The 27,213-nt window shown below is 39.1% G+C and overlaps 1 protein-coding gene across 1 annotated transcript; it reads left to right on the top strand.

Moving 5' to 3' along the window:
• On the top strand, positions 1–23,981 carry LOC122650832 (wall-associated receptor kinase 2-like). The gene is made up of 6 exons (XM_043844206.1): positions 1–342; positions 17,235–18,132; positions 19,503–19,573; positions 20,785–21,649; positions 21,768–21,944; positions 22,786–23,981. Exons 1-6 carry the CDS (start codon positions 1–3, stop codon positions 23,979–23,981), a joined length of 3,549 nt encoding a protein of 1,182 aa, XP_043700141.1.
• The last annotated feature ends 3,232 nt before the right edge of the window (positions 23,982–27,213 follow it).

Below are 27,213 nucleotides of genomic sequence, written 5' to 3'. Positions count from 1 at the left end.
ATGAGTCACATTGAAGACATCTTGTTGAGGGACGAGAACACTCAACTGCACCAGCAGGTTGCTGCGATGACTACGGAGCTGGAGAGTGTGCGAACTTCCTCCTGCCATTCCAGCAGGTCGGGTAATACCTCAGGCAGTCTATCACCATCGTCGAAGGAGAAGCGTCCTGCTCGAAGACCGCCGCAACGCCTGGCGCAAGAAGAACGAGAAGTTGATTGGCTTAGAAAATTGAAGGGGGATATCCAGGAATTCACAGGGAATGAAACCCCTGATGAAGTCGTCGACTGGTTGGCATTAGTAAATGAAGTTTTCTATGCTAGATCAGTACCAGAGGACAAACAGGTTAGCATCATGGTGATGCGATTGTGCGGTAAAGCAATTACGTGGTGACGACGAGAGAAGCAGACCCGTTGGCAGGATGGCCGCCGGTCCATCACTAAGTGGCGGAAGATGGAAGAACTTATTCTCAAGTATTTCCTACTAGGAACATACAAGCGAGAACTCTATCATCGTTTTCAACACTTGCACCAAGGAACGAAGACGGTGGCACAATACACGTCTGAGTTTAATGAGTTGCTTGTTCGCAACAACATCAGTGACCCCGACGAGATGCTGGTTAACAAATACATTGGGGGATTGCAGCCCTACATTCAAGACGTGATTGAAGTGTTAGAGATTTGGGATCTGAACGATGCCTATTAAAGAGCCTTGAAAATTGAAGGTTCCCGTCAACATCGCCAATAGTGACCTTACCCTGCTGCCCATACTTCGACTGGAACGACTAAGATTAGTCAGCCTACCCATTCCATTCTCATTGTTCCACAGTCCAACCGATCCACTCAAGCACCCAACCCAAGTCAGCGATCCATGGCAGAGGTTCATTGTTATGCTTGTGGCAAACTGGGACATTGCACCAATGCGTGTCGTAATGTAACAGGGAGATCCAGTGGTAAGGGTTGCTGATCGAGAATGATGTAGACGATGAGGAGGACCCATATCTGGCCGAACTAGTGGGCGATCCGATTTATGATAGCCCTGACTTGGATGAAGTGGGTCAAACCTTGCATGCAAACATGGGGGAGATGCTCATGATGCGCCGTGTCTTTCTCAGTCAGCGAATGGAGGTTGGAGACTGTTGGCTACGCAATAATATATTTCACTCCGCCTACACTATTTCCAAGAAGGTTTGTCAACTTATCATCGACTCGGGTTATTACGAAAATGTTGTCTATAAGGAGGCGGCTCGCAAACTTAATTCCTTCTCCCTATAAGATGACTTGGCTCAAGAAGGGAATTGAGGTAACAGTAACCAAATGCTGTATGATTTCCCTCTCCATTGCTGCCACATATTATGACACTATTTAGTACGATGTTCTTCCGATGGATGCGAGTCACATTATTCTCGGTCGGCCTTGGCAGTTTGATCGCAGGACTAAACATGATGGGTACTACAACACCTACACCTTCACTCATAAGGGGAAAAAAATCACCCTGGCTCCTTTGAAAGAGCCGATGGTGGTTCCCAATCCAACTACCCCTGGCCTTCTCTCCTTGCGAGACCTGAGGGGTGCTCTTCAAAATACTAATGTGGTTTATATTTTGTTGAATAAGGCAAGTACTCTGGACAGTGTGTCACCTTTAATCCCTGAACGGGTCCAGTCCCTGCTGCACGAGTTTCATGATGTCTTTCCTGTTGATCTCCCACAGGGTCTTCCACCCCTCAGAGAAATTCAACATCAGATCGATTTAATACCTGGGGCGACATTACCGAACCTTCCACATTATCGGATAAGCCTGACAGAACACAAAGAACTGCAGTGACAGGTTGTCGAGCTGATGGATAAGGGATTTGTTCACGAAAGTTTGAGTCCTTGCGCTGTCCCTGTACTATTGATTCCAAAAAAAAAAATGGGCACATGGCGGATGTGCATCGATAGCAGGGCCATCAACAAGATCACAGTCAAATACCGATTTCCCATTCCTGGATTGGATGATTTATTAGATCAGTTAGCGGGCGCCACAGTGTTCTCTAAACTGGACTTGAAGAGTGGGTATCACCAACTTCGGATCAGACCGGGCGATGAATGGAAAATGACATTCAAGACGTGTGATGGGCTATTTGAATGGCTGGTAATGCCATTCGGGCTGTCCAACGCCCCCTCTACTTTTATGCGTTTCATGACGTAGGTGCTTTGCCCCTTCTTGGGCAGGTTCGCGGTCGTCTATTTCGATGATATTTTGATTTATAGCAAAACGACTGATGACCATCTGCAGCATATTCACGAAGTTCTCATGGTATTGCTCCAGGCCCGTCTTTTTGCAACTCTCAAAAAAAATGTTATTTCATAGAAACTAGGATCCTTTTCTTGGGATTCTTTATTTCTGGGGAAGGCATAGCAGTCGATGAGTCCAAGATTAAAATCATCAAGGGCTGGCCAACGCCACACAATATTCATGATGTCCGTAGTTTCCATGGCTTGGCGTCCTTCTATCGATGTTTCATCACCCATTTCTCGACCATTGCAGCCCCTCTAACTGTCTGCATGAAAAAGGGGATTTTTGAGTGGTCCGAAGAGGCTCAAAACAGTTTTGATTTGCTCAAATTATAGTTGAGCACGGCTCCTGTTCTTGTCTTTCCAGATTTTTCTTTGGTATTTGAGGTGCATTACGATGCATCGGGATCAGGCATTGGTTTCATGCTCAGTCAGGCAGGCCGTCCAGTGGCTTTTTTTAGTGAGAAACTTAGTGGGGCACAGTCACAATACAGCACCTACGATCTGGAGTTTTATGCTCTTTATCGTACATTGGAGCATTGGAGCCAATTTTTGATTCACCGGGAGTTTATTTTATTTACTGATCATAAATCACTCAAGTATATCTCCAGCCAGTAAAAATTGAGTTCCCGAAGTGCTAAATAGGCCGAATATTTGTAGGAGTTTAATTTTCTCATCCGGCACAAAGTGGGTGCTCAGAACCAAGTAGCCGACGCGCTCAGCTGAAAATGTAGCTTGCTTTTCACTATGCACACCACTATTTTGGGGTTCGATTCTTTCCACGACTTGTATGTCGACAACCCCTACTTTGCTCGCATTCTCGAGGATGTGCAAGCCCATCGCACCTCCAAGTTTGTTCTCTGTGACGGTTTTCTTTTCCATGGAAACCGTATATACATCCCCGATTGCTCGCTCATATTGAAAATAATTTCAGAAGTGCATGGTGAGGGGCATTTTGGGAGAGATAAGACCCTTCACCTAGTGTCCTCGAAGTACTTTTGGCCACACCTAAAGCGCGACGTCCACCGCTTTGTTATACGTTGTACAGTCTGCCAAGTGAGTAAAGGCCACGCTACCAACGCCGGTCTCTACTTGCCCTTACCAATTCCCCACACACCATGGGAAGATATCTCCATGGATTTTGTGCTAGGTTTGCCATGGACTGCTTGGCGAATGGATTCCATATTTGTGGTCGTCAACCGCTTTTCCAAAATGGCCCATTTTGTCCCTTGTAGAACAACCATGGATGCATCCCGTATTGCGGAGTTATTTTTTCGGGAGGTGTTCAAGCTCCATGGCCTGCCCAAGACCATCACTTTGGATTGTGACACCAAGTTTCTCAGCCATTTTTGGAGGCAATTGTGGAAGTGTTTGGGAACGACGCTGCAATTTAGCACCGTCTTTCACCCATAAACGGATGGCCAGACTGAGGTGGTTAACCATTCATTGGGGAATCTGCTGCGCAGCCTAATTGGCGACCACCCTCGCTCTTGGGAAAGTCACCTCTCGAAGGGTGAATTCGTCTATAATAGCTCTGTTAACCGTTCCACCGGTTACAGCCCTTTCATGATCATCTACGGCCGGCAGCCTACAACCGCCCTTTATTTAGCACCAATTCCTTTCCCAGGGACTCCTCTTACAGTAGTCACGGATATTGTTTCATAGCTACAACTCATCCATGACGAGGTGCAATAGCATTTGGCCTCCAACACGGCTACTTATAAGCAGGCAGCAGACAAACATCGACGCGAAGTGCTTTTTGAGCCCGGTGACTTCCTGTGGGTGTACCTTCCCCCAGAGTGCCAACCAGCCGGATCGTATCACTAGCTCAATGATCGCAAAGTGGGCCCTCTAAAGGTGCTAGAGCGTATCAATCCCAATGCCTACCGTATTCAACTGCCGTCCCACATTCGCACTCATGATGTCTTCAATGTGCGCCACCTCACCCCCTATCTTGGTGATTCATCGAATGATAGTGTTTCCAATTCGAGGCCAAATTGTTCTAATCCGGGAGGGAATAATGCAGGCCGTGTGGCAGTAGAGGCCGTGGAGGCTGATATGGAAAGCCATCTCAATCACCCAAAAGTGTTGAGGCGGTCAGAGAGGATTAGAGCTAAACGTGGCCAGTGGATTGAGACAATATCTTAAAGATCCCACCTAAAAAAACTTGATCCTATCTCCATTTTTAGTCTTTCCATTATTAGTGAGCATGGGATTGAATCTCTATATATGAGTATAATGTAATAAGGAAGACAGATTTTGGAATAATATTGTTTGAACTCCATTGGAGTCTTGAAGAACCTGCGGGTTCTCTCTTTCTTGTGGTGTGAGTCTTCCCTTCCCCTTGGCTGATCCTTCTTAATACCCTATGGTTGCACCAACCTACTCAGTTGCTTTGATAACATCTTTTTGTTAGCACATTTAGTACACATATTAGTATATCCAACACACATATCACACAATGATTTTCATATCCAAAACTCATAATATATAAATGGAACCTTCTAGTCCCAACAATCTCTCCCTTTTTGGAGATGACAAGTCATGATGATGTGGGAAGTAGTAATTCCCCTGAAATATTAACCACTTTGAACTCAAATTTAATACACTTTTTCAATATCTGTTTTTTAGTTAACTATTGACAAATGAATGTGTGTAGGTTCTCTATCATATATATGAATCCACCCAGGGCTGACAATTTTATCATTTCAAGTTACAAATCTTGTGGCTTGAATTGTGACCTCTTGTCGATCCAGGGCTTACCCCGGTGGTTTGCATTGCTCTCTTAGAGATTGCTCAAGAATGGATCAAAAAATTAGTCAAATATTATTGGAGTCAAATTCAGATTTTTTTTTAATAAATTGAAACTTTATTGAGAAGACTGACATGAGGAACACAAGCCTTCTCTCACACAGATCGTGAAGCCAAGGAGTAGAATTTGGCGAAGTTGTCTTACACTTCGTTGACATGACCTTCTGAGCAAGGGAAGAAGCGATACAATTACTATATCTTGGAACATAAAAGAAAACACAAACTTCGAACTTGGCCAAAAGATGAGCAATATCTTTAATAATAGGAGTTGAGTGAATAGGGGGTGCTTCCCAGGATAAATGAGTTATAGATATGGGTATACTAATCTTTGCTAGACATCTTCAAACCTTCAAATGTTTTAAGGTTGATCTCTTCCTATGCCACAACTCAAATGATAACAAGTCTAATCTTTTATTTGGTATCATATTAAGGACATAACATGCATACAAAAGGGCTTCATCTCACAAGTTTAGTGATAAACCTACACTCAATAACATTGAATTCATCACTTGTTTTAGTGTTCTATTCTTCCTTTCAGCAACTCCATTTGATTTGATTTGATATTGTGCTTGTGATTTCATGTATAATACCATAATCCTCACAAATTTAGACAAATATTGGGAACCACATTTGGTCCCTCTATCAGTCCTTAATCTCTTTATTTTTCTACCCAATGATTGTCTACTTCCAACTTGTAGGACTTGAAAGCATATTTTTCATATCATTAGTCCTTAGGAGACAAACTTTGGTAATCCTAGAGTAGTTATCAATGAAGATAACAAAGTACCTCTTACCACTCTTTGACTCATGCAACTTAAAGTCACCAAAATAAACCAAAAAAAAAAAAAAAAAACTTAAAGTCACCAAAATCATGCAACATTAAATACTATCACACGGCACGATAGTCACGGAAGACCGTGGTTGCATGAACTTGATATGGTCACTCTTAAACATGCACAGAAGATGGTCACAGAAGACTGTGACATCGTCTGTCTTATGACTTAATCTCACAAACTCTCAAATATTCATGGAACATCGCACAAAATATCGTAGTGGTCGTCCACGAACACTTATCATTAAAAGCTCAGTTGTCTGTGAGTTTAGACTTAGAATGTTTTGGTAATGGAATTTAAGCTCGGCTGTCTGTCCCTATTCACGAAAGACCGTGGACATCAAACTTAGACTTTATTCTAATTAAACCACTTAGTTTCTTGATTTTTTTTTTTAAGTTCTTTTTTACGTCATTTTTGGGCTTTTAAAATCTTGTTGAGCATATATACATTAGGATTACATAGATATTCCAACTAGAATAAACCCTAATGCATTAATTTGAAGTAATCTTCCATTTTATATAGCATTGAGCTCTCTAATTCTTTAAGCACACGGATGACCATAATCTTTTTCATGGAAGACCATCTTCACAAGTTCTTCCAATCAACATGCGTTATTCTTTCTTCAACTGTACGGTCTATACCTACTCAGCTGCTTTGATAACATCTTTTTGTTAGTACATTTAGCACACATATTAGTATATCCGACACACATATCACACAATGGTTTTCATATCCAAAAGTCACAATTTATAAATGGAACCTTCTAATCCCAACAAAATTTCCCTTTTTGAACTCAACTTTAATACACTTTTTCAATAACTTCTTTTTAGTTAAATATTGACAAATGAAATGTGGGTGGGTTCTCTATCATATATATGGATCCACAAATGGGCTGACAATGTTATCATTTCAAGTTACAAATCTTGTAGCTTGAATCGTGACCTCTTGAAGATCCAGGGCTTGCCCCGGTGGTTTATATTGCTCGCTTAGAGAGTGCTCAAGGATGGATCAAGTCCCCTACCCCTTGTACCAAAAAAAAAACACGAATCATGACCTCTTTGTTTAAGGCTAAAATCATAAATCTCTTATACAAATCAAAATCAAGGAATTTAAAATTGAGAAAAGTATCTATCAGCTCCAACAACAACTCCTCTTTCTATCGGTCTTTTAGTGCACTCTCTCTCCTCCTCCAGCCCTTATTGACCAATCATAACGTGTCCCCTGATTGGTGGGTTCTCCATACCTCTAGCTTAGAATATCCTTCAAAAAAAATAACATCTTAGATCCATTTAAGAAACAAATCCTTTTCACAAGATAGTCTCACCTATGTGTGTATATTTAAGAAGTTCTCATCTATACAATAATCAAAATGCCACCAGACTAAATCATTAATTTATGTTGTTAAAATACAAAATACATGAAGGAAAAGGTCTAAAATAAGGGTCTGACTCTAACCATTTCTTGTACAAGAGGGAAAAGAAATGAAAAATCAAAGTCAAAATTATTTAAAATTTTAAAACATGTAATATCTTTGATGGGAGAAAGATCTCTATCAAGCTGCGAGCAACTTCCACCTAGACATGGGATCGCAAGAAATGACCACCCTGTCCTCTGTAAATGAAAAAATCTCACCCCATTGATGCCCATGTGTGCCTCATTGGCCCATGCTTGTGTAGGGGCCACACAGCCTAGTAGTGATTTTTTGTCCATATTTTATTTACTTAGGAAATAAATTCTTATCATAAGACCAGCCTCGCCTTGATCAGGATAAAAGGCTTAATCAGAATACACAATTACTAGGGAGTATTTACAGTATTGATCAGTTGTTGGGTAATTGTATTACAATTCCTTACAAACAATTGAAACAACATAAATTGTAATACAATAGCTTAAGCAATAGAAACTAGGCTGTTGTTATTTTGACCTTTGGCTAAAATGAAAAGATCGAAACTTGAATTTGATGTTGAGTCACACCCGGCCCGCAACAACTTGAGCAAGCTTGAGGTTGAGTCACACTTGTGGTGCTGCCTTTAAGGTAATTGATGTCTCCTACTGCCAAGGATTGTTCTGCACCCCTACCCCAAGATAAAACAACCTCCAACTAGAAGATAAAGCAGTTCTTCTAGTCCCTTGAAGGAGCCAAGAGCTTCAGTACAGCAACCCTCTAACCTTACACAGACTTAGAAGAAAGAGGGAAAGAAAAATAAGACTTTATGTGATTGCAAAGTATGGGCATGGATGTGTATCAAGATGTGTTTTGCAATGTATTTAGTTGGATTTATATAGACCCAAAACCAACCCTTGCACACCCTTGGAATCCCCAAGAATAACCACCCACTAATGACTAATTTAATTGGAGAATGAGACTTATGGACATAAATTGAAAATTAATTCCAAATTCATGGTCATTTCCCACTAAAGACCATGAAAGGCCTTAAAACCCCATAAAAGGAAAGACATAACCTATGGCAATGAATTGAGAATTAATTTCATAAATAGAATTAATCTCAATCAATATTCTTGATCCACGCTCCCACTCATAGTAGTGACCATAAATGGACTTTAGGGTACCCATAGGATATTACAACCCTTTGGAATTCAACTATTACTTCCTTGATCACATGGGTACCACACTATAACAAAGCAATCAAAATCTTTTTAAAACTTAAAAAATAAAATATATATATTAAATATTTTAAATCTAACAATCCCCCACAAGTTTTAAAACGACACGAAAGACACATGCTGTGACTAAATTAGACACTATAGGACACATCATTGTAGGTGTCGTCTGGATTTGAACCTACACTAGGTCTAATGGATCGCGCTACAGAGTAGAGGTGGAGTCAGACTCCTTGAACCTTTCCTCATTGGTGTAGTTGATCGTCCCATCAATCATATCCTATAGGTCGACTTTTGGGCTACCCATCATATAACTACTTTGGACTTTTGAACCGGCAATGTTCCTTATCTTGAACTCATGAATGTTTTAGAGAACTTGCCTATAAGTTCTCATCGGCGGCGGCCACACCCCCTACATTCACTTAGGTTAGTCCCTGGTGTGCACCACAATTGACACATCCCCACATTTCCTGGGATTAGACTAATTAAAAGCTTTACTGCTCAACCTCTTTCTTTGTGGTAGTATTACTTTCACCATCTATAGCTTGGAATGAATATTTATACAAGTAGTAGTACAGAACCAGTCAACTGGTGACTTCGTTTGTACCCCTTGAACCTAATTCAGGCATTTAGTCTCTTCACATAGGTAGGGTGTCCATCACATGACCTATGGATTAGGCATTAACCCCATTCCTGTAAATGCACTACACAAGTTCTTGACAGACATAAGCTTTGTGAACATGTTAGCTTGGTTACTATCTGACTTCACATAATCTTTTTTTTTTGCTAATGGTCAGCAATGTATTGATTAAAAGAAGTGTAAAAGAAACATAATACAAATGGTGCGAATAAAAACCAATCTGAATCCAAGGTGAGAGCTAAAGAGCACTCCCCTTGGCTAACACAATAAATCCACCCCTACTATTAGAAACGAAGTAGAAGGTTCTAGGTGAATCTATAATAAGGGCAGCCAGAAGCTTCCCAGGATATAGCATGAGCAAGGAAACTTAGAGGAGAACTCCAGAAGTTGGTTGTTTGCTCTTTTGTTGCATAGTTTGTAAGCTTATGCGGCCACATTCGCTTCTCTATAGCAGTGAGTTATGCGCCATTGGATACTGTCTAGCAATGAGGACACTGACCACCAATTTTGCAGTAAACTCCAAGTTCTTGATAAACATAAGTTTTGTGAACATGTTAGCTTGGTTACTATCTGACTTCACATAATCGATAGCTATCATTCCTTCATCTATGTACTGTCTCACAAGATTGTATCTGAGGCGTATGTGCCTCCTTTTACCATTGCATATCTGGTTCTTAGCTAGATGTATAGCCGCTTGGTTATCACAATGTAGTGACACCGATGGTGCCGGTTTTTATCATAACAGAATATCCACCATTAAGTTTCTAAGCCATTCGGCTTCTGTTCCTGCCTTTTCCAAGGCTATGAACTCAGCTTCCATGGTAGAGCCCGTCCCACAAGATTGCTTTGTGGACTTCCATGAGATTGCACCGCCTGCTAGTGTAAATACATATCCACTAGTAGTTAAGGACTTTGTTGTATCTGAGATCCAATTTGCATCACAATACCCTTCCAAAGTCGTTGGTTTACCACTATAGTGAAAACTATAGTTTATAGTACCTTTTAGGTACCTTAGCAACCTATCAACCGCGTTTCAATGTGCCTTACTTGCATTGTGAGTATGTTGACTCAACTTTCCTACCGCAAGGGCAAAGTAATATCTGGACGCGTACAATTCATTAGATATATGACCGAACCAATAATTTGAGCATATCTTTTTTTATTCACTGGTTCACCTGGATTTTTTTTCAAATGACATCTCATATCAAAAGGTGTTTTAACCGTTAAAACATCATGGTACCCATACCTTTTAAGTATGTTTTCTGCATAACGGGCTTGAGATAATGAAATATGATTTTCTTGCTTAATGATCTTAATTCTAAGGATCACATCAGCCTCTCCTAAGTCTTTTGTGTCAAAACTAGACATCAAAAGCTTCGTAGCTTGATTAACCATTTCCAAGTTTGCTTCCATTATAAGCATATCATCTACATATAGTAGTATGAATACACCCCTACCACCATATAACCTGCTATATAAGCATCTTTCAGCGTCGTTTACAACGAATCCATTTAAAATTAGAACCTTGTCCAATTTTTCATGCCATTGCTTTGGTGCCTGCTTCAATCAATATAAGGATTTCTGAAGTTTACAAACATTTCGCTCTTGGCTAGTTACAACACAATTTTCTGGTTGCTTTATGTAAATTTCCTCCTCTAAGTCCCATTAAGAAATATCATTTTCACATCCATTTGATGGATGATCAGGTTATGTATTGATGTCATTGCCAACATAACCCTTATCGTTGCAATTCTAGACACTAGGACAAATGTGTCAAAGTAATCAATATTAGGCTTTTGCCTAAAGCCCTTACCTACAAGTTTGGCCTTGAAACGATCAAGTAACCCATCACCTTTTAATTTCTTTCAAAATATCCATTTGGTTTCTAAAGTTTTGGACCCGAATGATAAATCCACCAATTCCCAAGTGTTATTCTCCAAGATTGAATCTAGTTCACTCTTGATTGCCTCTTTCCAAAAGACGGCATCCAGTGATGTAATAGTCTCTTTGTATGTAAGAGGGTTCTTGTCTACTAGATAGATAAGTCACTCATCATCTGTATATTTAGGTCTTTTGAGTCGCTTGCTCATCCTAGGCCGACTTTCATCATCATTACTCAATTCTTGATTGGTAATCCTTTGACTCTATTTTTTCATTAGTCAATTGACTATCTTTACTTGTAGGTAAATTGGACTTAAAAGAAAATAAATTTTCAAAAAACTCAACGTCTCTTGATTCTATGATGCTATTTCGTTCAATAACATCATCCATGGCTTTAATCACCATGAACCGGTATACTATATTATTTGTAGCATATCCCAAAAACACACAATCACATGTTTTTTGTCCCAATTTTCTTTTCTTAGAATCCGGTAGCAACACCTTAGCCAAACAACCCCAAACCCTTAGATGTTTTAGACTTGGTTTTCTACCAAACCATTTCTCAAATGGAACCATACCAGTCTTGTTATGTGAGATTCTATTTGATAGATAACATGCCGATAGCATGGCTTCCCCACACATATCAAGTGGTACACCTGAACTCAATAACATAGAATTCATCATCTCTTTAAGAGGCCTATTTTTTCTTTCGGCAATCCCATTTGATTCCGGTTGGTATGGAGCAGTTGTTTTATAGATAATTTCATTTTTCTCACAAAACTTATCAAAGTTAAAATACTCAGTCCCTCTATCAATTTTAAGTCTTTTAACCTTCTTGCCAAGTTGATTTTCAACTTCCATTTTAGAAGATATAAACATCTTTCCGGCCTCATCCTTTGATTTGAGTAAATACACCATGATATATCTAAAGTGGTCATCTATGAAGGTTATGACATAGTTGTTTCCTCTCCTAGACTCATATGACTTATAGTCACTTAAGTCATTATGGATTAATTTCAAGAGATCACTCTTCATATTCATAGTCTTATGAGACTTTTTGATTAATTTTGTCTCTACACAAGTTATACATTTGTTCACGGGAGGTTCCACCTTATCGGTGATTATGCCTAACTTGCATAGTTTGGTGATATATTTCACACTACTATGACCCAACCTAACATGCCATAAATCAAAAAAGTTAAAAGAGACAACCATGTAAGCAGAAGAAGTACTAGTTTTTTCAATTACAACATTTTCAACGCTTAGTACAAACAACCCCTCACTAAGATATCCCTTCCCCCCAAAAACATTGTTTCTAGTGATAACCGTCTTATCACATTCAAAAGCTAATTTCATGCCTACTTTATTAGGCAAAGGAACTAAATTAAATTACGCCTAATGTCCGGCACATGAAGAACATTGGTGAGAACCATAGTCTTCCCCGAAGTGAGCTTCAAAGTCACTTTTTATTTTTCCATAATAGGGGCACTTTGGAAATTTTCCATAAATACTTTTTCATCATCTATACTCATGGAGTAGGAGGATAACATCTTTAGATCACCACAAATATGTCTTATAGAATCGGTATTCAATACCAAATCCTTTGGTTTTTCAACCAAATTAACTTCCGTGATCATAGCTATAAAGACGTTGTCTTCAACTAGGGTCACCTTTTTAGAATTTTTCTTTCTGAATCGACAATCTTTCTTAAAGTGTTCTAACTTACCACACACAAAACAAGTAAGTTTCTTCTTCTTAAAAGAAGGCTCATTATTGTTTTGACGATTTTTTCTTTTCTTGCTTTATTTGTTGGTTTCTACCAAGTTCGCTTTTAGGCGTCTTTTCCCAAGGTCTTTTTCACCCTTGTCCTTGTGTTTGTTCTTCTCCTCAATTTTAATCCTTACAATCAATTGGTCTAGAGTCAACTCCATCTTCTTGTGTTTCATAGACGCCTTAAAGGCATCCCAAGAAGATGAAAGCTTTTCAATCAAAGCACCGGTCACAAATTCTTCTGGTAGAACCATCTTTTTCTTTGCTAGCTTTCCAACCAAAATTTGAAATTAATCAATTTGGTTTGAGACGGTGTCACTTCTTTCGTAGCAAAGTTTAGAAAGTTAGCCACCAAGTACTTCCTTGAACCAGCATCCTCAAGAGAGTACTTTTTTAACAAGGCATTTCAACTCGAACACTCATATTCCAATGAACTATACACATGGTATAAATCATTTGATAATGCGTTCAAGATTCAATTCTTGCACTGCTAATCCACTTGAATCTAAGCCATCCTTTTACCCTCCTTTTCAGGATCATTATTTTTTTTCGACATGGGTTCAATCAAGGTAAACACCACTCCAACTTGGGCTAATGCAAACAACATCATTTGCCTCCATCATTTGAAGTTTTAACCTCCAAACTATTCGATCTTGTCAAATTCAGAGACAATCCTCATCTTACCCAAATTTGGGATAAGCTCCGACACCAGACAGATAATGTTGGTGGGAATTGAGTCAACATAAGGAAAAATCTTATAACAATCAATTACCTTAAACTTGTTGGGTAATTGTATTACAATTCCTTACAAACAATTGAAATAACACAAATTATAATATAATAGCTTAAGCAGTAGAAATTAGGCTGTTGTTATTTTGACCTTTGGCTGAAATGAGAAGATCAAAACTTGAACTTGATGTTGAGTCACACCCGCAATAATTTGAGCAAGCTTGAGGTTGAGTCACACTTGTGGTGCTGCCTTTAAGGTAATTAATACCTCCTACTGCCAAGGATTGTTCTGCACCACTATCCTAAGATAAAACAACCTTCAACTAGAAGATAAAGCAGTTCTTCAAGTCCCTTGAAGGAGCCAAGAGTTTCAATACAGTAACCCTCTAACCTTACACAGACTTAGAAGAAAAGAGGGAAAGAAAGATAAGACTTTATGTGATTGCAAAGTATGGGCATGGATATGTATCAAGATGTGTTTTGCAATGTATTTGGTTGGGTTTATATAGACTCAGAACCAACCCTTGCACACCCTTCGAATCCCCAAGAATAACCACCCACTAATGATCAATTTAATTAAAGAATGAGACTTATGGACATGAATTAAAAATTAATTCCTAATTCATGGTCGTTCCCCATTAAAAAATATGAAAGGCATTAAAACCCCATAAAGGGTCATTCCCCACTAAAGACCATGAAAGACCTTAAAACTCCATAAAGGGAAAGACATAACCTATGGCCATGAATTGAGAATTAATTTCATAAATGAAATTAATCTCAATCAATATTTTTGACCCACCCTCCCACTCATAGTAGAGACCATGAATGGACTTTAAGGTACCCATAGGATGTTACAACCCTTTGGAATTCAACTATTACTTCCTTGATCACATGGATCCCTCACCATAACAAAGCAATCAAAACCTTTTTGAAACTTAAAAAATAAAATATATCTATTAAATATTTTAAATCTAACATCGGTGTTTTTTAATATTATTTGTATACATAATTAGGGTTCCAAACTAGTATCCTGTTTGTGACATAAAACTATGGCATTGAAGTTGTTATCAAAATATTTTTATGAAAAACACGTTGAAAATTTTAAAAGTTAAAGGATCCAGTTTTTTATGCAAGGCCATGTAAGTATACAGTCGTGCCTTTCAACCATTGGATGGATTACTTATTCTTAAGATATTTTAAATTGATGCAATCAAAACAATTTCAATTTTTTGACCAAAAATTTATTTGTTGATTATTTAGTAAAATGTACCCGAAATTAAAATAAAAATCATACCAAATCTGACCTTAGGAGTCATATTATTTAAAATTAATACTTCAAAGCATATAGTAACAAATGGGCATGTTTATGGTTTGAATTATATTTATAGTGTAATAATTTTCTTTCTGATTAAAGATGTTTGGTTTATATGATTTGGCCAGTTCATTTGACATTAAAATAACTTTTAAGTATGACAACTTCAAAAGGAAGGAGAATGTTGTTTAGAAATATTAAAGGGCTTCATTTTTATTCTCTAAAATAGTATGCATGAGTTAATGGACAGGAGAAAAAGAAAAGGACAAAATTTTCATCCACCCACAACGAAGGAGAATCCCTTCACTATGGATAATGGAGGTGATCAAATAGGTGTCATTTTCCTGTGCAAGGTTTTTTGACAGCACCTAATTGGAGGAGGGTATTGATGGAAGTTAGATTTGGATGAACCCTTTTCCATGGGAAGGGAAACTTGGATCTTTATCCCCTGCAATTCTTGCCTGGTCCAGTTCCCCTAGTGTCCATAACAAGGGGGCGCAATAACCATTCCACCCATGCCCAAACACTTTGCCCTGGTGGGGTCCATCCCCCTCTTATTTCAGGCACTAGGGAATTGCAGAAGATAATTTTCCAGGGAAACTCCCCCCCCCCCAACAAATCTCTTGCCCAAAGAAAAAAAAAAACCACGACTATCAATCTGACCTATCAGATGAACAGTGCCCCGTAGAATGGCTCCAATGTGAAACTTTTTTTTGGGGGGGGGGTGGGGGTGTTGTGGGATAATTTCTTGAATCTATACGATAAGAAAATAAAAAAACAAAACAAGTTTACTGGACAAAATAAATATAAAATAAAATTGTGTTGTAATTAATTTCCTTATCTTGTACACCTAAATAACCCGCACACCTCCTCCTTTTTTCTTTTTTTTTTTGGAAATGCTACCATATTCTACCAGAAAAACAGAAATGCTACCATTTAATTTGATGGCTCACTAATTTCTTGCAATAGACTTTTCACCTTATATTCTAAGATTTAAGTAGTTTGTTCTATTCATAACATTTCAGCATGCACTCTTCTCGAATTCCATTTAACTATAGGTGCAAGTTTGGCCATGACGGCTATAGCCCACCCTAGCCTGCCCTAAGTCCAAACAGGCCTAGCTAAGTTGAAATACCTTGGACTTGAGGGTGGATCAGAGTTGGGAATTTTTGGTCCTGTGCTAGGGCCGGGCCAAGTCGGGGTTGAGGCCTCGGGCTAAGCATGGCCTGGTCCGACCCGACCCCACCCGACTCTATCTTCTTCTTTTTTTTTTTATTCTTCTTCTTCTTCGTCTTCTTCTTCTATCGTCTTTCTTCTTTCTCTTCTTCTTCTTCCCAGCCTGGCCAACCCATGCTTCTCTCTTTCCCTGCCTAGCCAGCTCAGTCACCTCCCTTTCCCACCTGGCCAACCCATGCATCTCCCTTTCCCCCCCCCCCCATGGTCAAGGCCAATCAAGGTCAATGCGGTCCGACCCTAAGGGTGGATTAGGGTTGGGTTTTTCTGACCCTGAGTGAGGGCTGGGTTAGGCCTGAGCCTAGCTAGGGGAACTCAGGGTTGTACTGAGGTTTTAAAAGGTCTGACTCAACCCGACCCTATTGCAGCCCTACATTTAACCATGGATAATTCCACTTGGTCTGAAATTTAGAAAGTGGTCAGTGAAGGGTGAAACACTTTTTTTTGGGGGGGAAATTTCTTGTACCCCTTGGTACTTGCGTGAATGTCATGTCACCCCCACGATTTGAAAAAACTACAACTGTACCCTGAAACTAATAGTGTTAACTTAAAACTTAAAAAATAAAAAAATAAAAAGACCCTTTTAACCATATTATATCCTTACATAAATCGAACCCAGTTTTTCAAAACCCCTTTATTTTATCATTGAATACCTTAAATCTGAAGCTTTGAAGACTGACCTACATCCTGAACCTAAAGCTTTGAAGATTTGCAAGGAAGCATTGAAGACCTGCACGTCTGCAACTAGGTCGTCTTCCCCCTACCGCCACCGTGAGAAATGAAGGTAATCATACAACTCCTTCCTTCTTTTCCTAAGAGAACAGCAGGCGATTGAGACAAAAGGAAATATTTTGCAGAGAGTGAAATAGAAGATCGCTGGTGACAGATCGCCGATGAACTTCAATGGGTTCAAGTGAAGGAGAAGATCGCCGGTTAGCTTCAGTGGGTTCAAGAGAAGATCGTCGGTGAGCTTCAGTGGGATCGAGTGGAGAAGATTGCCAACGATGGAGAAGCGGGTTTTGAAGACCAGCAATTTGGGGTTTTTGCATAAAGGGTAAAGTGGTAAATTTACCCTTGTTCAAGCGTAGTTTGACCATTTAGTAAAATCTAACCTGATGATATCAATTCAGACCACTGCATTATGCACTGTTGTATGTAAGGTTGTTACAAAAATTATTGCCTCAAGATTGAAGTCTATTCTGGATGACATTGTATCCTCCTATCAATCTGCTTTCATTCCTAAGAAGGCAATTTCAGATAATGTATTGATTGCTCATGAGCTTTTCCACTATATTAACAAAATGAAGAAGGGAAAGAAGAAATTAGTGGCTTTAAAACTTGATATGAAGAAAGCATATGACAGGTTGGAGTGGCCTTTTATTGAACATATGCTCCTGAAGTTGGCTTTTTCTTCACATTGGGTTAAAATGGTTATGGCCTGCTTATCATCTGTTTCCTATCAGATTCTTATTAATGGAGCACCAAGGGGTACTGTTATTCCTTCGAGAAGGATTCGGCAAGGAGATCCTTTATCACCAGCCTTGTTTATTCTTTGTTCTCATGCCTTGAGTTGTTTGCTTCTAAAGGCTGAAACAGAAGGAGATATTAAAGGTACAAGGGTACGTAATCGTGCTCCACCGATTACACACCTTTCATTTGCTGATGATAGTCTCTTATTTGCTGAGGGCAAGTTGGAAGAATTATATGCTTTGAAGACTTGTTTAACAACTTATTGTAAAGCTTCTAGTCAAGAGATTAATTTGAAGAAATCTTGTATGACTTTTTCACCAAATACACATCCTAGAATAAAGAGATGGTTTTCAAGGATTATGAAGGTTCCCTATGGTTCTGGACCAAAAAAGTATTTGGGACTTCCAACAGATTTTGGTGTTTCAAAGGCAACCTTATTCCAAGATCTCTCCAACAAGGTGCGTCAAAAGGTAGAGGGTTGGAAGTCTAAGCTTCTAACACATGCTGGTAACGAGGTGTTGCTAAAATCTGTGATTTTTTCAATGTCAAACTATGCATGTATGCATTTTAAATTACCAGCCTCATATCATAAATCCTTGCAAAAAATGGCTTCTAATTTTTATTGGGGTGAAATTGATGGACGACCAAAGTTGCATTGGATTTCTTGGGAGCGGTTATGTTTATCAAAGGAGAATGGTGGTTTGAGATTTCATGATCCTTCTCTTCATAACAGTGCCTTACTATCTTAGGCAACATGGTGGTTATGGTCTGATCCCAATAGCCTATTGTTTCGTTTCTTAAAGGCTATTTACTTCCCAAATACTGATTTTTTGGAGGCATCATGTAGGCAGCGACCTAGTTGGGGATGGAAAAGCCTTATGGAGGGGAAGCGACTCTTGAATGATGGTTTATGTTGGAGTATTGGAAATGGTGTTAATGTTGATATTTGGTCAGATGCCTGAATTCCTACTTCCACAGATTATAAAATCACCACACCTAATCCAAATTTACCTTGGATAAGGAAGGTCTCGGACCTTATTGATCAGGCGACACATACTTGGCGCAGCGATTTGCTTTCAACCTATTTTAGTGTTGCTGATATCAGGGAAATAATGAAGATAAATCTATCTATTTTTTGATCGACCTGACAAATTGGTGTGGATGGGGAGTAAGAATGGCGTTTTCTCGGTCCGTAGTGCCTATCATCTCCTATCTACTAATGAAAACACTCGTCGGTTGTCTCTGGCTTCATCTTCTAGATTACATGATTGGAGTTCGATACCCATGGATGTTTGGAAATCAATCTGGGGTTGTAGAACTATACCCAAGATTCAACGCTTTTTATGGCGTGCTTGTGCCTCTGGCCTTGCGACTGGTGATGCTCTAACCCGACGTAATGTTCATGCTGATCCGCTGTGTGTTCGATGTGGTGAATGTGAAACAATTTCACATATTCTCTTGGGTTGTTCATATGCTAGAGCGGTGTGGTTTGGTAGTCCACTTGGCTCTGTCTATTTGTTTAATGATACTCAGCATTTTTCAGATTGGATTTCAACCTGGAAATTATTCTCCCAAATGGGAAAGAAGAAATCCAGATCATTGATAAATTTATGTAGCTTTGTTTGTTAGCATATATGGTTATCAAGGAATAATTTGGTTTTTGGACGCAAGGTATGGCAATCTACAGAAGTGATTTCGGCAGCGGTAAAGGCTTTCCAAGAATTTAATGTAATTCCATCTAATGTTATTTCTTATCCTCCATCAACGGTTGCTTTGCCTCAACACGGATAGCACCTACAATAGATTATGTGAGGTGCAACTGTGATGCTAGTTATTCTGTAAATTTAAACAAGTCAGGCGTTGGATTTATTTATAGAGATCACAATGGCTGCCTTTGATTGCTATCTCAAGCCCATCTTCCTTTTCAGATGTTTTAGTTGGTGAGGCTATTGCAGTTCGGCTGGCGATGATGGAGATGATTACAAATGGATTTGAGCGGGTAATGATAGAATCTGACAATATGAATCTGATTACATATATGAAGGATGGAGGAGGAACTTCTCCTTTGCACATTCGGGCTCCGGTGGACGATATCATTCACCTCTCTTCTTCTTTTTTATCTTGTTGTTTCTTTTTTATTCCACGGGAGATTAACAGTGTGGCTGACTCCTTGGCTAGGAGGACTTTGTCGTTAACATGCTTGACTGATTGGCCCCTTTCCACTCCATGGTTGCATGAGTTGTGTTTCTCACTGTCGTCATGAGATTTGCATGTCTTATTCTAAATAAAGACTTGTTTACCAAAAAAAAAGAAAAAAACTTGATGATATCATCAGTTAACAGAATCAACTAACGGATTAGACAAACCTGAATTTTTTTTTTTTTTTTGGTGAAGACCAACGTGATATTATTGCATACAAGTGGAGGTGGTACATGTAGTTTTTCCAAATGGTGGAGGTGACATGACATTCGTGCAAGTACCAGGGTTACAAGAAATTTTCCCTTTTTTTTTTTTTTTTTGGTAAACGAAAGACATTGTTGGGTAGCAGGCAAGTTGCATGCCCCCTCGGCCGCCACTAGTAGAATAAGCAATCTAAAAATTAAACATTAGACTAAGACCTAGAGCATATATTTGTATATATAAATAAGAAGCAGATTTCCTTCATCTATCCTTGATCAAGGGGTTTGGATGGTGTGTATCTGAAACAATCAAAGAATATTATGGATTCAAATCCTCTACTATCGAGCTGCCCGGTAGGACCGAGCTGCCAAGACACGGTGAGGCCCGCAATGACTGCCTTATCCTTGCCCAAACACCTTGCCCGAGTGGGGGTAAGACGATCATTGCACGCCTTGCCGTGTCTTAGCAGTACGGTCCTGCTGGGTAGCTCGGCAGTAGAGGATTCAAATTGAAATATTATTTGACACGGTACTATTATGATGTAGATTTTTTATTTTGTTTTTTTTTTTTTTGGGTAATAGCTGTAATGTCGTAGAAGGGTGTACTTAATTTTTCTTATAAAATATAAAGATCTCCAGGACCAAGAAATATTTTCCTTTTTCTTCCTCAAAGGCTATAAATTACAGAGGAAGCAGAAGACAACACAAAAAGCAACAAAAAAAAAAAAAAAAAACCATGGGTGGTCCTCTTCCTCCTCCTCTTTCTCTTCCTCTTCTGGCGCTAAACTTCTTGTTCCTCCTCCTCATCCAGACATTTCCAGCCGCAGCAGCAACATCAACCTTATTCCCAATTGCAAAACCTGGTTGCCAAGACAACTGCCGGAGCCTCTCAGTTCCATACCCCTTTGGAATCATCGGCAATAACAATTGTTCTAGAGACACAACCTTTGAGGTAACCTGTAACGACACTTACAACCCTCCAAAACTATTTTGGGGTAACGCAGAACTCCTAAATATTTCATTACAAGGCCAAACCCGTATGTTGGAATATGTTGGTGCACGTTGCTACAGCTCAAACGGCACTACTACTTCTCAAAATAACCCTCTTTTAAATTTGAATGATTCCAGTTTCACCATCTCTGATACAGAAAACAAATTCACAGCTCTAGGTTGTGATACTCAAGCATATATCCATGGCTCTGATGGTAAACAATTCACTAGTGGATGTGTTATGTCTTGTACCAACAAACAAGACTTGATCAATGGTTCTTGCAATGGCATCGGTTGTTGTCAGACTTCCATTCCAAAGGGTTTCAGATACTTTGAAATAACTGCTGGAAGTCTTTACAATCACACCATGGTTTATGATTTCAATCCTTGCAGCTATGTTTTCGTGGTTGATTACAACTGGTACAACTTCTCTACATCCGATCTCTTGAATTTCACTAATGAGATTGATGAATCAGGTTATTCCCGAGTCCCTATTGTTCTTGATTGGTCCATAAATTGGCCAATGAATCAGAGCAATTATATTTATAGTAGTTGTGAAGAAGCTATGAAGGACAACAGTTACGCATGCCGCGAAAATAGCTTCTGCAATGTCTCCAAAAATGGTGTTGGTTACAACTGCTACTGTTCTCAGGGTTATCAAGGAAACCCCTACCTTGGATGCCAAGGTAATTATAACCTACACTATTTCAATTTTCCTAATTAATTTGGGATATATCTAATCCAATCTAATCTAATCTAATCTATTTATGCACTGAACTAATAATAATGGAATCTTTGTTGCAGACATAAATGAATGTGCGTATCCAAATAACAATCCCTGTATCTACTCTTATTTGTGCACCAATCTACCTGGGAGTTACAGTTGTTCTTGCCCAAATGATTATCAAGGAGATGGAAGGATAAATGGGAGTGGTTGCATCCATAATCCAAAGCAATACCCAGTAATACAGGTCACCGTAGGTAATACTCCTCTTTCATTCTTTGTCACTTCTTTCTGCATCTTATAGATTAAGGCTGAAAATCCAAATCTTACTAGCTTTTGAGCTCCACACTACATCACATCTCATAAAAACAATTTTTAGGAATAAGTACTAAGAAGCCTAGTTCCCATACTTTTCCAACTGTATTGAATCAATACGCAAATATTCCACGAGAAAGTGTTGGGAATTTAGTCTCACATCGATCAGTTACTAATTAGCCTACAACCCCTTATACACGTGGGAGTCCTTCATCTATCTATTAAAAATTTTGGATGAAAACTTTACATGGTATCAAAGTGGGTTTTCATAGTATCCAAGTATAGACCCTTAGGGGATGTTTTAGTCTAAACAATTTGAGATCGAGGTGAGACCTTTGGATATTTGGGTGTGGAATGAAAATCTCTACAAGTATTAAAACTGGGCTTATTACTATTTTTTGGTAGAAACTTCATTCTGGGGGAGTGTACCACCCAAGCCTAGACATAGAGGGAGACGAAATAACCATCCTGGCCCCATGAAAGGCAAAAATCATGCCCTCTAAGATGCCAACACCCACGCACTCATTGGGCTCCATGCGCGCACAAGGGCCACACTCCCCCACAGAGAACAACGATCCATATTTTTTTTGTGGGAAAAGGCCGAATACATCATCGGTGTAACATAAGCTAGCGCCCACTGTGTCTAACTCTCTCTTCTCCCTTTGGGATGACCCCCTTGCCCCTCTTGTATGATATCCAATCCCACACCCCAATTGATCTAGGCTCCAAGTGCACCCTTATTATGACTTCAAATCTTAAATAAGTTTTTGTCCCTCCTCGTAGGTATTGGATCAGGCTTCTTATTTCTCCTTACTGGCACTTTGTTGGTGCTTTGGGCACTTCGGAAGAGAAAGCTTAGCAAACTCAAAGAGAGATTCTTCAAGCAAAATGGAGGTCTATTATTGAAGCAACAACTATCTTTGTATGAAGGACGATCCACGGAAAGTGCAAAAATCTTTACGGCTGAAGAACTAAAGAAGGCAACTAACAATTATGCCGAGAACCAGATCCTTGGTCGAGGGGGCTATGGTACTGTATACAAAGGAATTCTACCCAATAACAAAATTGTTGCCATTAAGAAATCAAAATTAGTTGATGAAAGTCAGATCGAGCAATTCATAAATGAGGTGGTTATTCTCTCCCAAATTAACCATAGAAATGTGGTAAAGCTATTGGGTTGTTGCTTGGAGACAGAGGTTCCTTTGTTAGTGTATGAATTTGTTACCAACAATACCTTATTCCATCATATCCATGATGAAGAATGCAAGTCTTCGATTTCATGGGAAAATCGTTTGAGAATAGCTACCGAGACAGCAGAGGTGCTTTCATATTTGCATTCTGCAGCTTCACCACCGATTATTCATAGAGATATTAAGTCTACTAACATTCTCTTGGATGATAATTACACTGCAAAAGTTGCAGACTTTGGAGCTTCCAGGTTGATTCCGGCGGACAAAACTCAGTTAAGTACATTAGTTCAAGGAACTTTGGGGTACTTGGATCCTGAGTACTTTCATTCAAGTCAATTGACAGAAAAGAGTGATGTGTATAGCTTTGGTGTGGTCCTTGTGGAACTATTAACTGGAAAGACAGCACTAAGTTTTGATAGACCTGAAAATGAGAGGAATCTAGCAATGCATTTTGTTACTTCAATGAAGGAGAATAGTGTTTGGGATATTTTGGAAAATCGAGTTTTGAAAGAGGGTAGCAATGAGCAAATCTATGAAGTCATGGAGCTTGCAAGAAGATGCTTAGGAGTGAAGGGGGAAGAAAGGCCAACGATGAAGGAAGTGGCAATGGAGCTTGAGGGCTTGAGGAGGTATAACAAACATCCTTGGGTCTTACAAAACCCTGAAGAGGTGGAAAGCTTGTTGCATGGTGATCAACCAATATTAGACTTGGATAGTCACAACAACACTATTGGTTATGATAGTTTGAGAGGTAAAGCGATTATACCATTGGCTATTGATGGGCGATAATCGAAAATAATTTCTACTACTTGTTCTTCCCTGTATAAAATTTCTATAATTGTTGTGTTCTATTGTATGATCAAAAGAAAAGACAAAATGCTTTTTCATGACCATCCATTGATGGCCAATTCTTTCTTCAATATGGCTGGTATGGGCCTTTTTGTCTAAAAATGTTTATTGGCTTCAAATTGCAACGATCATATCTCAAATCAAATCACCCATCAGTAAATCCAAACCACTATGAGCCACAAAAATTTGATCAAACTTTGAATATGCACAAGAAGCAAGTGATTGATAATCCATTATGGGAGTGGTGATGAAAATGGATAACGATATTGAGAGTCAAAATTCTTGATTTAATACACGTCAGTTTATTATGAATTTTCTAAACCAGATACTAGATATGAATTTGGATACCATTTTGTATAAGGAGAAAAAATAATTTCATTCATTACATTGGCAACATTTAGTACAAACAATCCATTTGATACATCTCCATTCGCCACAATTACATCTCCTTTCAGTTGAATGTCTGTTCCTTTTTGGTATCCAAATAATGTTGAACCAACATTGCTCCGATTGCTCCCTTAGTCACTAAGACATATAATAAGAGGGGTAAGCATGGAGTTGGCGGCGCCAAGATAGGCGAGTTAGTGCCGAATTCACACTTCTGAGGATTTAACCTTACTTTGAATTTGTCGTTCCTTTGAAAGAATTTTCTTAGAGCAGTGACATGACCATCTTGTTCATTGGATTTAATTATCATGTCATCCACATATACCTCAACTTCTTTGTGCATAAGGTCATGGAGGATAGTAGTGGTTGTTCTTTGATAGTTTGCCCCTTCATTCTTTAGTTTGAAGGGCATTACTTTGTAACAATATATGCCTCAGGGTGTGATAAATGAGATCTTTTGTTTATCTTCTGGGGCCATTATTATTTGGTTATATCTTGAGAATTTGTCCATGAAGTACAAGAGGGCATGGTCCGCGGTATTATCTGCCAAGACATCTATATGTGAAAATGGGATATCGTCTTTTGGACTTGCTTTATTGAGATCCCTAAAATCCACACACATTCTCAGGCTTTGGCATCATGGCTAAGAAAGCCGCAAAAAGTACAGTAGCATTGGAAGTCTCTCATAGGTGATGATCACCATTGTTTTAACTTCGGATCGCCTCTTGATGGGGATTGTAAGAGGAAGGGGACGTCAGATATCTAGAGTTACTTGATATCGATAGTATTGTACCTGTTGGCTTCCCTGGTAGCCCTGAATGAACATAGCCTGCTTGGGGAGGGGGCGACTTTCGCCGCTAATTTTAGAGCGAAGTCGACCGAGCTTAACTCGAGAGGTACATCCTGAAGGTACACCCGGCCCAAAAATGAACTTGGGAAAAATCCCAAGCTTTCTCATCTCGCCATTTTTCAAGGATCAATAAGTTCCTTCTCATCAACCATAGCCCATCTGATATCACATTCTTCATGTCAATGGGATGTTCAAACATGAAGGAAAAATGGTCTTGTGCAAGAGGGGTGATTCTAACTCCATGTTTCATGTTCCAAGCCAAGACTACGGCTTCTATCATAGCTTGTTTTTTGTAAGACTTACTAACAAGAACTTGACCAATCAACATTTTTGCTTTCTGCTAAGCAATCTGCTCTTCTATCTCATCATTTATCACAAAGGCATCATCATCACCATCCATTTGCTCTTCAATCATCAGGGGAGGATCCAATAGTAGTGGTGGTGGAAGTAGTCCATGAGTTAATGAAGATCCTTCTATGGGAAAGTAATTAATGTTGTAGTGACTGGAGCATGAAGAAAAACATGCCAAAGAGGAAAATGACTCTTTCAAAAAGAGAGGAATCCTATCAAGAACGAGAAAACAAGTAATCGATAATATTAAAATGCTAATGACCGTCTGCATCTCAAGAGTAGATTTGTTTTTCTTATTTTTATTAAGCAAAAGTTTTCATGCACGGCTGTGAATGAAAATGATTGGCATTAATAAATGTATTTCGATTGAAATAAATACTCATTCAAAATGACATAAACACACCGTCCCCTATATGATGGAGTCAATGGGAAAATCTCCCATGTACGAATAATACCATCCCCTTTTCATTGTTATTTGGGTATGGTTCTCAGCAACTAACAAGCATCTTTCTTGATATATATATATATATATGAAAGAGTTCTTAACTGTTATGACACAGGAAGATTTCAGATCTTCCTGTGTCATAGCATTAACCTAAGGTGTGCACTATGCCTACACACATGAGCATTATTTATTTCTTTAGGAGTATGAAAAAAACAATGAAAATAAGATTTGAGGAGGCGCAGTGTATGACTTAGGCTTAGAGAGCCTTTTTTTTCTTTTTTTGTGCTATTCTAATATGATTCATGATCCATAGCTGGTTATTTGTATGGTTCTTTGCAACTGAGAACTACCATCTTTTTCTAATTTTTTGGGGAGTGCTCTGCGGGGGACTGAGTGTTCGCAAAACACCCCCCTCCACCCCCACAGTCTATCTCCTCTATCCATATGGGACATTTCACATGGAAGTAGAGAGATAAACTGCAGGGTGGCACTAGCAGAGGCTGCGCTCCCCCCATAGAGATCATTATCCAATATCTTTTTTGGTTATTCTTATTATACATGTGTCCATCAAACCCTAATTAAGTAAATTAATTTGCATTATCATTTTATGTGGGATGTGTTGTCCTAACGTTATACCTTAAAGTGTTCATAATTAGGGACAATATTGGGCATACTATTCAAAGGGTTGTCACATTGTTTGTTCCTCGGAATGTGATTCAAGACCATAGACGTGAACATTCATTATCAGAGTCTTGTATGAGTCACCATTAGTTGTATGTGCACCAAATCTCTCTAATAGTTGCTTTTGTCCCTATACATAAGAGGTCCCTCCCGCTTCAGGTATACTTTATGCGTCTTAGTGTGACAATTGTTGATGACCTAAATGGTTAAATCAGCAATTCACAGAGAGAAAGAGCAGAGATCTCCTTCACAATTGAACCCTGATCCAATAATCTTATTCATACGGCATAAATAAAGTAGATTAGAGCTGAGATTTGCTCCATTAATCCACTTCCATCTAGACAAGTTTTGGATCTCACCAAGTATCAAATCCATTCCAAAATTCAAAGAGGATCTCCGGCCGGATTCGGATCCTCTGTTGCCGCCCGCCCGTGTGACCGGTGAAATGACAGCCTTAC

The sequence above is a fragment of the Telopea speciosissima genome, chromosome 2 (assembly GCF_018873765.1).
Source record: "Telopea speciosissima isolate NSW1024214 ecotype Mountain lineage chromosome 2, Tspe_v1, whole genome shotgun sequence".
Lineage (NCBI taxonomy): Eukaryota > Viridiplantae > Streptophyta > Magnoliopsida > Proteales > Proteaceae > Telopea > Telopea speciosissima.
This window is presented reverse-complemented; position numbering and strand designations above follow the sequence as displayed.

Excerpts from the sequence above, each read along its gene's own strand:
- LOC122650832 (XM_043844206.1), top strand. The coding sequence starts at position 1 with ATGAGTCACATTGAAGACATCTTGTTGAGGGACGAGAACACTCAACTG. Across the intron at positions 18,133-19,502 it reads TTCAATGTCAAACTATGCAT|ATGTTTTAGTTGGTGAGGCT; the intron begins GTATGCATTTTA and ends CTTCCTTTTCAG. Across the intron at positions 21,945-22,785 it reads AGTAATACAGGTCACCGTAG|GTATTGGATCAGGCTTCTTA; the intron begins GTAATACTCCTC and ends CCCTCCTCGTAG.